This window comes from Vanacampus margaritifer, chromosome 11, assembly GCF_051991255.1.
Source record: "Vanacampus margaritifer isolate UIUO_Vmar chromosome 11, RoL_Vmar_1.0, whole genome shotgun sequence".
In the NCBI taxonomy this organism is placed as follows: Eukaryota; Metazoa; Chordata; class Actinopteri; order Syngnathiformes; family Syngnathidae; genus Vanacampus; species Vanacampus margaritifer.
Window position 1 is genome coordinate 18,079,007 of NC_135442.1, and position 15,536 is coordinate 18,094,542.

General features: G+C 40.8%; 1 protein-coding gene across 3 annotated transcripts in view; it reads left to right on the forward strand.

Moving 5' to 3' along the window:
- The window catches only part of kdm6a (lysine (K)-specific demethylase 6A), a 50,617-nt gene extending 36,258 nt beyond the window's left edge, over positions 1-14,359 (forward strand). For all 3 annotated transcript variants that reach the window (XM_077580536.1, XM_077580537.1, XM_077580538.1), the window contains 13 exons: positions 1,030-1,856; positions 3,681-3,810; positions 3,946-4,051; positions 4,615-4,820; positions 4,949-5,001; positions 5,079-5,147; positions 5,813-5,961; positions 6,046-6,160; positions 6,229-6,416; positions 6,515-6,656; positions 9,357-9,483; positions 9,566-9,736; positions 12,904-14,359. In XM_077580536.1, coding sequence (XP_077436662.1) covers positions 1,030-1,856; positions 3,681-3,810; positions 3,946-4,051; positions 4,615-4,820; positions 4,949-5,001; positions 5,079-5,147; positions 5,813-5,961; positions 6,046-6,160; positions 6,229-6,416; positions 6,515-6,656; positions 9,357-9,483; positions 9,566-9,736; positions 12,904-12,930 — 2,310 coding nt within the window. In that variant the 3' untranslated portion in view covers positions 12,931-14,359. The remainder of the gene's footprint in view (positions 1-1,029; positions 1,857-3,680; positions 3,811-3,945; positions 4,052-4,614; positions 4,821-4,948; positions 5,002-5,078; positions 5,148-5,812; positions 5,962-6,045; positions 6,161-6,228; positions 6,417-6,514; positions 6,657-9,356; positions 9,484-9,565; positions 9,737-12,903) is intronic.
- The last annotated feature ends 1,177 nt before the right edge of the window (positions 14,360-15,536 follow it).

Below are 15,536 nucleotides of genomic sequence, written 5' to 3' on the forward strand. Positions count from 1 at the left end.
GAGTGGTTAAATTTGTTTCCAGACTTGTGACTTGGATCTCCCTGTTCAAAGTGACGTTTCAGTGTACTTTCCCTTGTCAGAAAAGTCAGACTTTTCGCTTTCTGGACTAATTTACCTGTGTCATCTCCATCAGCCTGATGCATTTCAGGGCTTTGTGATGATTTGAAAAGTTTTGCAGTTTTGGTCGCCTCAGCTTTTCTTTTCTTCTGACTACGCTTCCTTTGACTGTGTAAAGCTAAGCTAGTTTCCAATATATGTTAGAAATGCTAACTCTTCCCTGAGTCCCAGAACTCATTCTCTTGGATTATGTACTTAAAAAACAAACAAAAAAACCCACATGTAATAGTCTGGAAACTAGCAGATGAGTCTGGCCATTTCTGAGGCAGGGCAAACCTTACCAAACAGACAGTGAAAAGATCCAATCAGTGAAGAGCAGACGTGACGTCATCATAAAAGCAGGACGTATGAGCGTAAGTAGTAAACACACGGAAGTACATATGAAATGGATCATTTTCATATGAAAGTAAGTCCATGAGTAAACGGTAGCGGTGGGCGGATACATAGTAAATTCAACATCTCAACAGCTACTCGAAGAGACAAAGTAGTGAATGACATGTCGTTGTTGCGATTAAAAAGTTGATGATTTGTTTGATGATAGACTTCCGGCACTGAAGAGTGTTGTTGCTCACAAAGAATACATCATCAAATAAGCAAATTTGATTTCACGATTCGTTTTGGCCTGGGCTGAAATCGCTTTCAACGATCGAGTGACCAGACCAACTTTTTTTTTTTTGTTCAAGAAAGTGGGTGTAGCTTGCCAGTCTAGGAAGGTAATCCATTGATTTAATCTAATGTGAGGTGCGCCGAAGTCCTGTGTAATGGCAATTTGAATTCAAACAATCTCAGCGGATGTTCATAAATTCATAAAGGTCACAAATGTCATAGCCCAAGCTAATTCATATATTCAGAACTCAAGAGAGAGATTTGTTCAATTTTTCTATTGATTCAGTGTGTTTCCTCTTTGTCTAGGGGCTTCACAAAGGTCCAGGTTCACATTCGGCAGGTCCCAATGGAGAACCCCCTTTCTCTTCCTCCTCCTCTTCCTCCCCTCAGACTTCATTCTCTTCCTTGGCTATTCTCAATCAGGTGGGACATTCTTCTGGGCCCTACACTGCCTCGTCCTCTGCCTCCTCCTTATCCCCCACCTCCCCCAGGTCCACCCCCAACCACTTGTCCTCGCCTCCCCACTCCACCACTACCTCAGGGCTCCACACCAAAGACAATGCGCCTTCCGGGGGTAACGCGGGAGCAGCTGCCACTCTGCCATTAGGTCCAGACACCGCCACCGCTGCAGGGATGACCCCAAGTCCCAGTGCCACTCCCGCACAGGCATCGACTAATCATGTCCAGCTGCGGGTGACGGACAGACCTGGCTCTCCAGCCCCCGGTGCGCCCACTATAGACAATCCTCCACTCTCAGCCTTGCTAAAGGGAAAAGCCAATACCACCACGAATGACGATAATAACAACTGTAGTAACCACGGAGGGCCTTTCTCAGAGAAAATCAACAATGTCCACGCGGATGCTGCCAATGCTGCTTCGGAGCACTTCTTGGCATCCTCGCCAAGGTCCACCACCACCACTACTGCTGTGCACTCCCCCAATAGCCTCTCCTGCCTTAACAGCCAGACCAACAGTCAGGGGCCCATAGTGAATGGGAAGGAGGACTCTCGCAGCCCGCGAAAATTGGAGACTCCAGAAGGCACACTGCACAGACACATGGCCCCTGCTGGCCTGGCTCCCTGGTCTTCTGTTTCCATCTATCCCAGCTCCAGTGAGGTGCTCAAGGCGTGCAGGTATGACATTCCTTTTTTTCTCACTCCATCCGTTACATGTTAAGACTTCAACGGATTCAAATTTAGCCTTTCTTCTACAGGCCATCTAAAAGACAACTACCAGAAATGGCAATAACTTAGGCAAACAAAAAAAGCATATTCTCTCATTTAAACAAAACACCCTACTAAACTTACTCTTCTGAATATTTTAGAACATATTTCTGCTCATCATTTCTTGTGGTGCCAAAATTAGATAACTACACAATTAAATGAATGAATAAATGTATGTGGTAATGCATTTTAATATTTATTTCAATAGATCCTGTTCAGATTTAATTTATTCACTATTTATTTATTTTGGCATGCTTGTTCCCCCCTGTGTCATGAAGTAAATCTCAATCATGACTTTCTCTCTCATAAAGCTCCAGTGTTTCCCACAGATTTGAAATCTACTTGGGTGGGTGGACTCCGTTGAGGAAAAAATCTGTGCCATTTTGCACTTCATATCGTGCATTCTAGTGAATTTTCTGAGTAAAAATGTTGTAACATTATTCAGTGATTCCATATTTTTTTGCACTTAGCCTTATTTTATTTGTATTATTATTTTAATATAAAATGTCATATCGGATTATAAGTGAAAATAACTGGATTGGGACGGATCGGACGTGAATAAACAATCACAAAGCACAAACTGCGAGCATAAAGTGCACAAAGTGCTGGTTAAAGAGAAAATATTATGGGATAATTCTGGCCGAAATGAATAATGCTTACTTTATAGAGGAGAAAGCAAAACAATGAAAAACATCAGACACTTCAACCCAGACGTCCACAACCCATTCACATACCGTGGTGTACCTTGTCCAGCCGGCACTGCCTCCGAGTTTGTTTTTGTGGAGTGCGTTCACCATTCTCTCATTGATCGCGCCCATGCGTCTCGCAACTTTAATTTCAAAGCCCAGTTTCAATGACCATTAGGAGTTCCTTCGTTAATCCTCCCGGAATAATGGCAAGCCCCAACTTCGTTTCTTGCTTTTTTCCCCTTCCGAACCATGGATTCATTGATGTGGAATTATCTCGCGACTGCGCTATTCCCATGTACAACCACGTAACTGATAGCTTGCAGTTTAAATTGTGCCTCGTAAGCATGTCTCTTAGCTGATGCCATTTTCCAGAGTTCTTTAACCAAACCAATGTTGTTTTGTACAATGCAAATACCGGCATTATTTTGCTATCTGTTCCTGCTCGGTCTCGGCCGGTGTTCAAATCGTCTCTGGATAGCGCCCGGCGGCTGCATGTCGCCAAAAAGGTAGGGTCTAAACGCGTTAAACGAAATGAAGTACAGGAGACAGGAGGTCACACTGCAATTTGCCGTTTTAGTTTCTCTTTTTATTCATTTTCTTGTTCCATCTCCACAATAGAGTACATACAGCTGCAACTCTCTTCTGCCTTCTCCCCTCCTTCCGCCGCTGTACCTTAAATCAAGCCAGCAGCCAACTAGCAACCAGCGTGAACCAGCCCACCAATCAGAAACGCGCGTTGGCACAGCAAAATTTGCCCCGAGGCATGTCTTGAAGGGCGGTGCTACATTTAGCCTTTTATCAGGCCACCATGAGCCCTGTTGTGGTGGCCCTACCAGAACCGGTACTGGCCCTGTTTATTCATTTTTTGAATAATTAATACATCAGGAATTAGAAATTTGACATATTATCTCTTACTTCTTCAAAGTGGCATTCCTGATGCTTTTCCAAGCTGACAAAGTAGTATCTCCTACATTTGGGCTGTTATTGGTTGCTCACTTATGCCAACTTTGTTTTTGAGCTAATCACTTGACTCCCCACGCCTCAGAAACCTGGGCAAGAACGGTCTGTCGACAAGCAGCATCATTTTGGACAAGTGCCCGCCGCCACGACCCCCAAGCACACCCCTACCTCCCCTGCCAAAGGACAAGCTCAACCCGCCAACGCCCAGTATTTATGTGAGTCAAAGTCACCGTTGACAAAGAAATATGTGCATGATATTGTGCTGTAATGTTGGTGAAACGGTTCCTCATTAGCCTCCCTGGAAGGGGTCTTAAGTGGTGATTAATCCTTGTGCTTCCTCTCTTGCACAGTTGGAAAACAAGAGGGACGCCTTCTACCCTCCTCTCCATCAGTTCTGCACCAACCCTGCCAACCCTGTGACCGTTATCAGGGGCCTGGCAGGAGCCCTCAAACTGGGTAAGAAACCACCTAATAAATCCTCTAAATTTTTTCTTTTCACACATATTTTTTTCCTGTACAGTGCACTGCAGCATGGCTCTGTGGATATTTCTTAAATGGCTGTTGTGATTGTTTTTGACATGTCTGGCAACAGTACCACCTGCAGTCATCAAATGTTACTGCAATTTACAGACACTGTCCTGTAATGTTCCTGACATAATTTTAAAAATATGAAATTTCAGATAAATTGCTATGGAAGCAAATTCCTATATGTTGGTACCTGGCACCTCTGCGTAAGCAAGAAACATTGTTTTTCTTTTTTGTTGGGGGCCAAGGGCCCTTTTTTTTCTTTTTTTTTGATGTACAACCTAGGTTGTGCACAACTTTTTATAATCAGGAAGACTGACCCTTTCTGCTTGTAAAGTAATATGTTCAAATCAATGTATGACACAATAAATAAATAAAAATAATGGCGATATTGCACAAAAGCAGTGTCAAATGTCAAACTGAGAGTTTAAAAACCCCAAAAATGCAGACATCAATGCTTGACCGTGCTTCCATATTCTTCCTGTTCTGTGCAGACTTGGGCCTTTTCTCTACCAAGACACTGGTGGAGGCAAATCCCGACCATCTGGTGGAAGTTCGCACCCAGCTGGCCCAGCCCACTGACGAGAACTGGGACCTCAGCGGCAGCCGCAAGATGTGGCGCTGTGAGAGCAGCCGCTCGCACACCACGATCATCAAGTACGCCCAGTACCAGGCCTCATCCTTCCAGGAGTCACTACGGGTCAGTAATGATGAGGACGTCCAAATTATCTTCTTTTTTCATTTCCTGTAGATGGAATGGCCATGTGTTAAAACACATACGTTTGCCCACGCAGTGTACATTCGAGTTGATATTGATTTCTGAAATAGGAGGAGAATGAGAAGAAGAAGGAGATAGAAGCAGAGGCAGCCTCGTCTGACAGGTGACTTTTCTTTGGCTGCCTTGATGGAATCAACCATTTTCTCTTTCCTGTTGCTAACACTGATGCTCTTGTGTTAGTCGGCGGAGGAAATGTCCATTCAAGCACATCAAATTTGGCACCAACATAGACCTCTCGGATGAAAAGAAGTAAGTGGACCATTGCATCTATGAAAACAAGGAAATTAAGATGTTTATTTATTGTATCTCATTGGAATACAGACACTCTCTTTTTGCATTTATGTAGGAACAGGTAACAGTTTTATTTGGATCATATTCAAATTGTTCGTCTCGGTAACTACGATACATTATTGAAGACTTTGTTGTTCAAAGGTGTGAATCTTAGTGAGTGATTGTTTGTCTATATGTTCCCTGCCATTGGCTGATGACCAGTCCAGGAAATGCCCCACCTCTCGCCTAATATCACCTGGGATACACTCCAGCTTGCTCATAACCCAAATGTGGAAAAGTGTTACAGAAAATGGATGGATGTAACGGTACTTCAGATTTGGAACAAAAATGATTCAACCTTCTGTTTTATCAAATGTGAGATTATGCCAGGTATTGAATAAACCAAAATTAGCTTTAACAGCTACTATTTTGTCAAATAGATGAATCATCCACGATGAAAACATTGACAAAGAATTCCAGTTGACTTCTTTTCAACATTAGTAGATTAACAAGTGGGCTTTCTTTCTTTTGTGTTTCCACGTTTGCAAAGATCTCAAAGATGTCCAGTGGGATATATTGTGGTTGTCTCTAGCCATGTGTTTCTAGTTGTCTCATGCTCTGTACAATGTTCCTCTCACTTACAGGTGGAAGCAGCAGCTCCAGGAGCTGACCAAGCTGCCGGCTTTCGCCCGGGTGGTATCAGCCGGCAACCTGCTCAGCCACGTGGGACACACCATCCTGGGCATGAACACAGTGCAGCTCTACATGAAGGTTCCCGGGTCCAGGACACCAGGTAAACATGGGACTAGCATGAATAGATCATGGCTTGTCATTTTTGGTCACTTGGCTAAAAATAAGCGCTTGTGTGGTTCTTTAGGTCACCAAGAGAACAATAACTTCTGTTCGGTGAACATCAACATCGGCCCTGGTGACTGCGAGTGGTTTGCTGTGCCCGAACCGTACTGGGGCGTCATCAACAGCTTCTGCGAAAAGTGCGTGAGAAGCTAATTTACTGCATGCTTGATGTTTTGATGCTGACTTTTGGGGGATTCTATGACAGGAACAACATCAACTTCCTGATGGGCTCTTGGTGGCCGAACCTTGAAGACCTGTATGCGACCAATGTGCCTGTGTACCGCTTCATCCAGCGCCCCGGGGACCTGGTGTGGCTCAATATGGGCGCCATCCACTGGGTGCAAGCTATTGGCTGGTGCAACAACATTGCGTGGAATGTTGGACCCCTCACAGGTGATGACAACACTCTCAAAAGGACTAGTCATTCATTCCCAATGATGTTGTTGTTTTGAGGCAGTAACTGAGGTGTTTTATCTATTGATGTTCGCCAGCCCATCAGTACAAGCTGGCAGTAGAGCGCTACGAGTGGAACAAACTGCAGAGTGTCAAATCCATTGTTCCCATGATCCACCTCTCCTGGAACCTGGCCAGGAACATCAAAGTGTCTGACCACAAGCTCTTTGAGATGATCAAGTGAGAACTTGCTTCTCCTTTCCTTTCCTTTCCTTTCCCATTTAGCTCATGTCGATATTTACATGACCAAGATGTATTTATCGCACAGCCTGTGGTGTCTTATGGTGCTTGGAATTCATTTGTTCCTTGCAAGTTTTGAAAAGTGCTTGAATTCTCAGCTGCTTAAAATTCTAGCTGTTGTTTGAACTATTGTGCTGTTTTGTATCAGGCAAGGAAGGTTTTATCTACAGACAAGTGGAACACTCTGAAACATCAAACATTTGTTTTCCATTGATCTAACCATGTACCTTTAAAATAATAATTTGAGTAAAGTAGCCCGTACCATGGTGCTCTCTCCACCATGCTTGACATTTGATGTTGGTCTGCTGTGCCAGTTTTTCTCCACACATGGCAGAAAACAATTCAAACACTTTGACTTTGGTTTAATCAATCCACAGAAAATGTTTCCAAGTTGAACATTTTGGAACATCGAAGTGCTCTTTATCAAACTTAAAATGTTCAGCAATTTATTTATTTATTTAATTTAGAGCAACAGCTTAGGCTATATTCACACTGCAGAGCGTGATGCCCAATTCTGATTTTTTTGGGGGGTTAAATTCAATCTTTTTATGTACTCAATCACATTACAAAAACAAATGTGACTTCTAATGTGACACGCATGCGGAACGGAAGTAAATAGTTTATGGTCCAGTGACCAGTGTGTTGGTGTTTTGCAAGAGGAGATAGCAATATTTTGGGGAAATGAGGCAGGGCTTTTTGATCTCTTCATTTCATGGAGACATCTACTAAAGATGACACACCTGTCCAGACATGCATTGTAAAAAAACAACAACAACAAAAACATACGCATTCAATCCACATATGAAAGTGAGCCAAGTCAGATTTGAAGAAAATCCGAATTTAGACTCCGTAATTTCCGGATAATAAGGCGCACCTTACTTTAAGACGCACTAGCTAAATTTGGGGAATACTCCAGATTGGTCTATGTATAAGCTGCACCCGACTGTAAATTGCAGGCTTTTTAATATTACCGCACCGGTGTATAAGGGTCACCGCTACAACAAGGGGGTATTGTCGGGACAGAGATGACTGTTTGGGAACGCAAAGCGTCCCATTTATTAACATCTGAACAGCATTTGTAAGGTGCATAAATAATACACTGCTTGTCCTGCAGTCCCAGTAGTAGTACAGTATAACAACAGAACAAAACTTACAGCGCTTGACGGGGCAATAATGTCAAATGAAATCCGTTTTTAAAGTGCTTGTCAATGGCAGTAACACGGCAGTAATAACAATGCTGTGCAAAAATAGATTACTGTAACAAAAATAACCAGCCTACTATAGCAGAAAAGTCAGTCATAACCGGTAATTCTCGGGCCATCGTCCTCCTCCTGCCATACTATTGAAGTCGTCGTCTTCAGTGTCAGAACCGAACAGGCCCAGATTGGCCTCGTCAGCCCCGCTCTCTTCTTTATTGTCGCTCTCAATTCCAAAACAACTCCTCTTCGTCAATGTCACAATCAAACAGGTCGATTGCCTTTAACTTAAATGCAGAATCTTATTCACTTCTCTGTTTCTTTTCCATAATGAGGGCGCAAACTGTCTGGCTCTTGTTCTCTCTCCGACTATATTTGGGCTCATTGGTTTGTTTGACTCTGCCTGGCGCTCTTGCACTTTCTTTATAGTGTGCCCCCTCGTGACCTGGTGAATAAGCCCGCACCGTTGTGTTAGCCGGAGGGATGAATGCAAGTGAAAAAAGTAGCGGCTTATAGTTGGGAAATTACACTACTCATGTATTGGCAAAAAGAAAAAATCCAATTTGGTTTGCATTTGCCTGCAGCCTGGATGTAGCCTTTGATTTGAAAATTTTGATGATCGGCCTATGTTTTATCATGAGTTTATGCAGAAATTTAAGAAATTATAATTTATCAACATAACTTTATTGTGAAAATGAATTGTTATAAGCACTTTCACTGTGAGATCTGAACACTTTTCAAGTACTTTCAACCCTTGAAAATGTTCGACACCTGGTAATAATGAGGAAAAAGCACAAATTGAGCAATTGACAGTCACTTTCAGGTTTCATCCAATTTTTAGGTGTTGCTACTTAGAGTTGTGCTCATTTGCTAGTCATTTTCACAAATTTGATTTCATTAGAGCTGTGTTTGTGTGTGACGAGGGGATAATTATATTTCTTTATTCCAAAATGTTGTTATTTAAAAGTATTTGTGATAAATAAATGGTTATTGAATGTTGATGCATTCTAATTCCAACTCATTCATTCACTGTCATTGATCAATCAGGGATGCTCAATATGCATTGTAACTGGGAAGGATGGCAAGGAATGTGTTCATTAAAAAAAAAGGGCGTTTTTTTTTTTTGTCACGCTACAATACCTTCATCATGTAATTTCTTCTAAAAGAGAAGATACTCATAATCAAGTAAATTGAATAGTAATTTAAAATCTAGAGTAAATGTGTAATAACTTTACTTTTTATGTTACAAAAAATATGAAGCACTTTTTTGTTTGTTCAACTCTGCAAATCCTTTTCACGTAAATCTTTTTATTCCAGAGTGTTTATTTTCTGCTATATGTAAACAGCCAAAGAAAAGTCTGAAAGTATATAATAATGACTGCATTTTTGAAAATAAATAAATAAATTGTGAAATTTGTAACCCAAGCCAATGTGTCCATATTAGGTATTGCTTGCTGCGGACTCTGAAGCAGTGCCAGATGCAGCGAGAGCTTCTGTTGGCTGCCGGGAAGGAGTTAGTATGGCACGGACGCACCCAGAACGAGCCTGCGCACTACTGCAGTATTTGTGAGGTAAACCACATGGACCATCTTGTATCTCCTCCTCCACCTGCCATCTCTGCTTGTCTCATACTGGCGCGTCTTGTCCCCACAGGTGGAGGTGTACGACCTGCTTTTCGTGACCAGCGAGAGCAACAGCAGGAAAACCTTCGTGGTGCACTGCCAGGACTGTGCCCGCAGGGGGAGCCCCGACCTGGACAACTTTGTTGTGCTGGAGCAGTACAAGATTGAAGAGCTCATGCAGGTCTATGACCACTTCACACTGGTAGGTGTTTCACACACAGAGAGAGATACATAAGATAATTTTCCTTTTCTTTTTTTTCATGCAACGTTAACGGCACAATTCTGACCTCTCTTTTGTAAGTCAAGAGAAATCAGATATCAGGGTTTGGCGGTATTACGGTAATACAGTATCCTGCGGTGCCTAAAAATAGCAACGCATAAGGACCTAGTATGATATCAAATGTAGTTTATTTTATAAAACATATAAAGTGTAGTTTGTATTTTCAACTTGATATTACTCTAACTACTTATACCTAATGTATAGTAGTCTATAACCTATATTTTTTCTTGTAACTGCATGGGGAATGACGTTCTATTAGTCACGTGAGCGCTAGTTGTGCAACAGAACAGCGTTGATCCGTGGTCGGTTCGGTTCAGGCCCCACATTCACAGTGGACACCATTCAGACAGCGGAAAGATACCCAACGTAACATACCGCAATGACCGCATACGCTCAGGCTAACGTCGAAATAAAGTTTGTTTACATTGATGGCAATGCAAATAGCCTTGGTAGACATTTACTTTGAAAGTGGCCCACGTCATGGCATGATGGCTGTCTTGACTTCCCTTTTAGACGTACGTAGTTTTGATTGATGTTAAAGTTGCAACCAACATCAACACAACGCTATCCCAAACTTATATACAATTGCTCATTTAGGACGCTAAGAAACCACTAATTAATTACGCCGTCATTGTATGAAACAACAGAAGTCTCCAACATAAGTGGCTACTGGCTAGAATGCAGCTAGCTGTTAGCATTACCTACGGGTGCCTGGCTAGTAGCTGTAAATGAGTTTGACAGCTAGTACCTTACTTGACTTGGCTTACTTGAATTTTTGAATATTCTGGACCAAGGCTACTTTGTCATTCACTCTCTATGTTTAAAAGAAGAGAAAATGTCTTAAATGGCACTTTGAGGTATTTTCATTATTTTTTAATAAAATAAGTAGAACTTTGTCTTCATTTATTTTATAGAAACACCTTTGCCCATTAAAAAAGAAAAACATTCAATTCAAAATGTCAATCATAGCCGTTTTAGATTGTAGGGACACAAGTTTAGGCCCTTAGTACCTTTATTTTACACATGGACCATGTATAAAATAAATGAAAACACTAAATCCTAAACGGCTATATTAGATATTTTGAATAGATTCTTTTTTAATTTAACGGGGAAAAGCATTTTACAAAATAAATGATGACAATGTACTTTTTATTAGTGCCTGACCGATTAATCGGCCGCTGATTATAATTGACCGATTATTGGTCTTCAAACATTGGCCAAAACAATCGGCCAATTGGGCCAAATGGATGATTATTTTCCCCTTAAAACTTTATCGAAGAAAACTGAAGTTTCCGATGCTGTGAAAGTACCCTGAATGCACCATTTTGCTTGCATAGCATTAGCAACTAGCGCATGTTATTCTGTTGTCTCTAAGCGTCCTATAAACTGTTTAATGACACCACAGTTGGAGTTAATTGTAAAACGAAACACACAACGTTAAAAATTACATCCACTGTATATTTAAAACATCGCTAGCCTAGCGCTAATGCTAAAAGCGAAGGGAGGATCCCATTCAAATGCTAATAGGAAGTTAGCGTCGACTTCCGGAGTGTTTTTCCTTCAAATAACGAATAGCCACACACAAATGATGTGGGAACACATACCCACAGGTGAGATAACACTACGCAAAGACACAAATTCTTCCGAATGTGTAAAAAATTTGTTATTTTTCTTTTAATACAATTCAATTGCAGCTTTCTTCTATACTCTGTACTTTAAGTGTGCCACACTGCCCCCAAGAGGCCAAAACACACAGGAACAGTTAGTATTTGTCAGTACTGTTTTTCCAGTTACTAATATTTTTAGTTTATTCTATTCTTATTTCACTTTCTTATTGTTTTATTTTGTCACTGTCCTTTTAAGTTAATATTTCAAGGATTCAAGAAGTTCTTTTCTCAAAATTTAAGGATGCAAACATCCAAGGATTATTTTTTTTTTGTCTTAACACACATTTCCACATGACATGGCGCGAAATACAATCCCAGAGGTCCCAGGTTAGCCTAGTAAATCTCAAAACTTGTGAAAATAACACAAGATAAAGATATATAAAAGAAAAGGTTCATGCTTTACAGCAGTTTCAAACAACTAAGAATGGTTTTATTATTGACACATAAATAAATCTATACAATAACCTTGTATACTGCGTTACATTTTTTTATAAGGTCATACTATGGACTTGTCATTCAAAGCAGAGAATCTTAATAGCGAAAGTTTGCGCATAAGTGACACCCATTGAAAAGGAATTGGGGAGGAGGGGGGGATGAATACATTATATACATTTTTAAATAATCGGCAGATTAATCGGTAATCTGTATTTTTTTTTTCTGTCAAAAATCGGGCAAAAACTACTACTACTGATCTATTATTTATCTTTTTTTTTGTGTGTGTGTTTGTGTGTGTGTGTTTGTGTGTTTGTGTGTTTGTGTGTGTGTTTGCTGATCCAAAAAACGATCCAAATTGTGAGTTTTGTGATCCGTTGCACCACTGGTGAGCATCCATAAGGGGATGGCGTGGCTCAGTGGTCGAAGTATCCTTGAGCAAGATACTTAAACCCGAGTTGCTCCTGATGCTGTGTCATCAGTAAGTGAATGAGTAGTTGAATGTAAAGCGCTTTGAGGGCCTTGTAAGGTGGAAAAGAATATATAAAAGAAGTACCATTTACCATAAGACTGAACGAGACAAGATGGCCTGTTGGCAGTTGCGGCTCTCAACTCAAGCGATTTAGCAGCTGGACTCGTCAGCAATCCCCTGCAAGATGCTGTGATTTAATTTGATATGTGTTAAAATGGAAGTGCACTTAAACATACACAAAACACGTAACAAGCTAACCAAAAACAGCCAATTTTTTTTTACTTTAACAAAAACAAAAATCATCCCCACCCGCCCAAAAAATCTATAAAACGGGAATATGTAGGTGATCAGTGTACACGATAGTTATATTTGATTGGTGTTAGGATTATCATGGGGGGCATTGTGGAAAAAAAAAAGTCCCTAAAATCCACCATTTTGTACTACTCTCTTCCTCCTGTGCACTTTGGATAGCACGCCGTTGAGCATTCAAGTGATGATTTGCCATTTTCTCCTCACAGGCGAGTCCCTTGCCTTCCTCGTCTTGATGATATGCTTAAGGACGTTTTTCAACCACAACGGACTCTCCATGCATTCATTGTCGTCATTTAGGAAGTAAGCCGTCAGTCCTCTTAAAGCACGCTCTGTAGCGTTCCCCCAAGGCAGCTAGCTGTGCTTAAGCTGCGTGTCTATGCAACTCGCCTCCCCCCGGTGGACTGGAGGGGGAAGGCAGCTCCTGTTAAAGACTGTTCCACTGCTGGACTCCCTGCATCACAGGTTTCAGAGTCCGGTCTTCGAACGCCTCGAGTCCTGCATGTTTTTGAGGTTACCCTACTCCAACACACCTGATTCAATGATCAGGATCAGGCTCCTGCAGACCTTGCTGATGAGCTTAAAAGGAACCCCGACTGTCATGACAAGTTTGCTCTCTATTATTTATTTGGTTGTTACCAACATAACTATGAGATTCATTTTTCAAAAATCATTTCCAGTTTAATACATTTTGTGGAAATTTGGACGTACGCCGCCATTATTTACGTCGCAACGCATTCAGTGGTTAGTGCCGTAGAATGGCGGCTTACTCTCTGCTGAGCAATGTGAAACGCCTATAAAGAAAGCAAGTTAAGCCTCGTAGCGTTCCTAAAGAAACAACATGCGATCGGGCTCTCGTCATTCCCCAGACACATTCAAGAGTTCTGATCGTCCCTTTAGTACATAGTATGACGTAAATAACAAAATTACGTTTCTACCAAATGTATTAAACTGGAAATTATTTTTGAAAAATGAATCTCATAGTTATGTTAGGCTCAACCAAATAAATAATAGAGAGCAAACTTGTCATGACAGTCGGGGTTCCTTTTAAATATGAATCAGCTGTGTTGAACGTGGGAAACCTCTAAAACATGCAGGACTCAGGCCCTCGAGGACCGGACTTTGACACCACTGTTCATGTAATCTAAGCGTTGTACATAAATGGTTTCAAATCACTTGACTACTGACTCTTATGTTCTCGATTCTCTTTTGTGCCGTTTGCCATCACCTAGCTGGTCTTTTATACGTTAGTTAAAACAAAACATGTTTGTAATGTGAACAGTTGAGTTGATGCAGTCTTTCTTTTTTACATATATCTAATTTTGCTGGAACAATGTTTTGATAAATCATTGTAGACACAAGGCCATGTCACCAAGAAAAAGGGTTGCACATAGTTGATTAGTGTTTTTTGATGTAAATGTACACTATTTATAAATGCATATTTATTGCTTGGAATTTTTTGTTGATGGAATGCTGTCAAATTTTTTTTCTCCAGAATACCTGCCATTACATTTAATGGAGCCTTGTGATTTTTGAGGAGAGCTCCTAATATGTTTTGTAAAGAAATAAAAGTGCTTACTAAGCATTGTGCAGAGACCTGATCTTCAATTGGGTTTGTTGTTTGAAGGATGTTTTATGCGTCAATAAATGAATTGTCTCTATTTATACCTGATGTTGAGTTATTTTAGTTGCAGGTGCAGCACAGTGTAGTGGTTGCCTTACTGTGGATGGGTTTGAATGAGTTGTGCTCTTCATTTTCTATATTTGAAACAGGTGTGGCCTGAGCCCTGCTCACAGTTTCAATCGATTCCACTCGCCCTGCCTCACACCACGTTCTTATAGACACGTAAGATGCAGCTAGTTTGTGCGCATGTGTGTGCGTGTGCGCGCGACCTCAAAGGATATCCAAAACTGCCAAAAAAGTACAACATATTTTCAGTCACTGACTTTTTGTTACCTTAATACACAATTACTTTTTTTTCTCTGTCTTTATTTTAGTTTTTACAGACACCAATCAAGATGTGATTAAAGTACGTATCACAAAAATATTTACTATTAAGAAAAGTATTTCTATTGTATGTGGTTTTCTAATTTGCAGGGTCTCAAAAGTATCTAGACTAGTGACATCAGTGTGAATACAATTGACTTCAAACATTTTTGCGCGATTTTCACGTGTTTTTCAGATCCACAAATATATCCAAGATTTTCACATGTCTATTAATTGTGAAAACCACTAATTTATATATGTGTGAATATTTTCGAGACAAATCTCTCCCCATAAAAATACACACACAGAGAATGGTATCCAGGAGATGAAATGAGGAAGTCATACAAACGACAGTGTGGAAAAGAGGAACAAAGACAATATTTTCTACCTTTAAATCATGCAATATAGATGACATGAATAAGCCAGTAAATTCATGAAAATGTAACCATATAATTTAATAAAATAGTATCCATGAAATCCATGACCATAGTCAGCATAAGTAGTTCAGTAAATGAATGAATTATCTATAAAATGCAAACTCAAACTTGTCATTTTCAAACATACAATTATAATTTTACTGTTGATTCTGACATTGTGATTGGCTGGGCACCAGTCCAGCGTGTACTCCGTGACTCGCAAAGTCATCACGAACAGGCACTGTCTTATCAGCGACCTGGCTGAGGAAAAGCGATATAGAAAAATAATGGATTTTTTCAACAAATAGGAGCCTCGGTAGCTCCCCCTTTCTTCATGTTCTCCTCCTTTCATGTTACAAACTCGGGGCGCTAATTGGCAAACCGCCAGGCTTTCCTTTCTGTTTCCCTCGGTAGGTCATTGTTGAGGACAAAATCACCA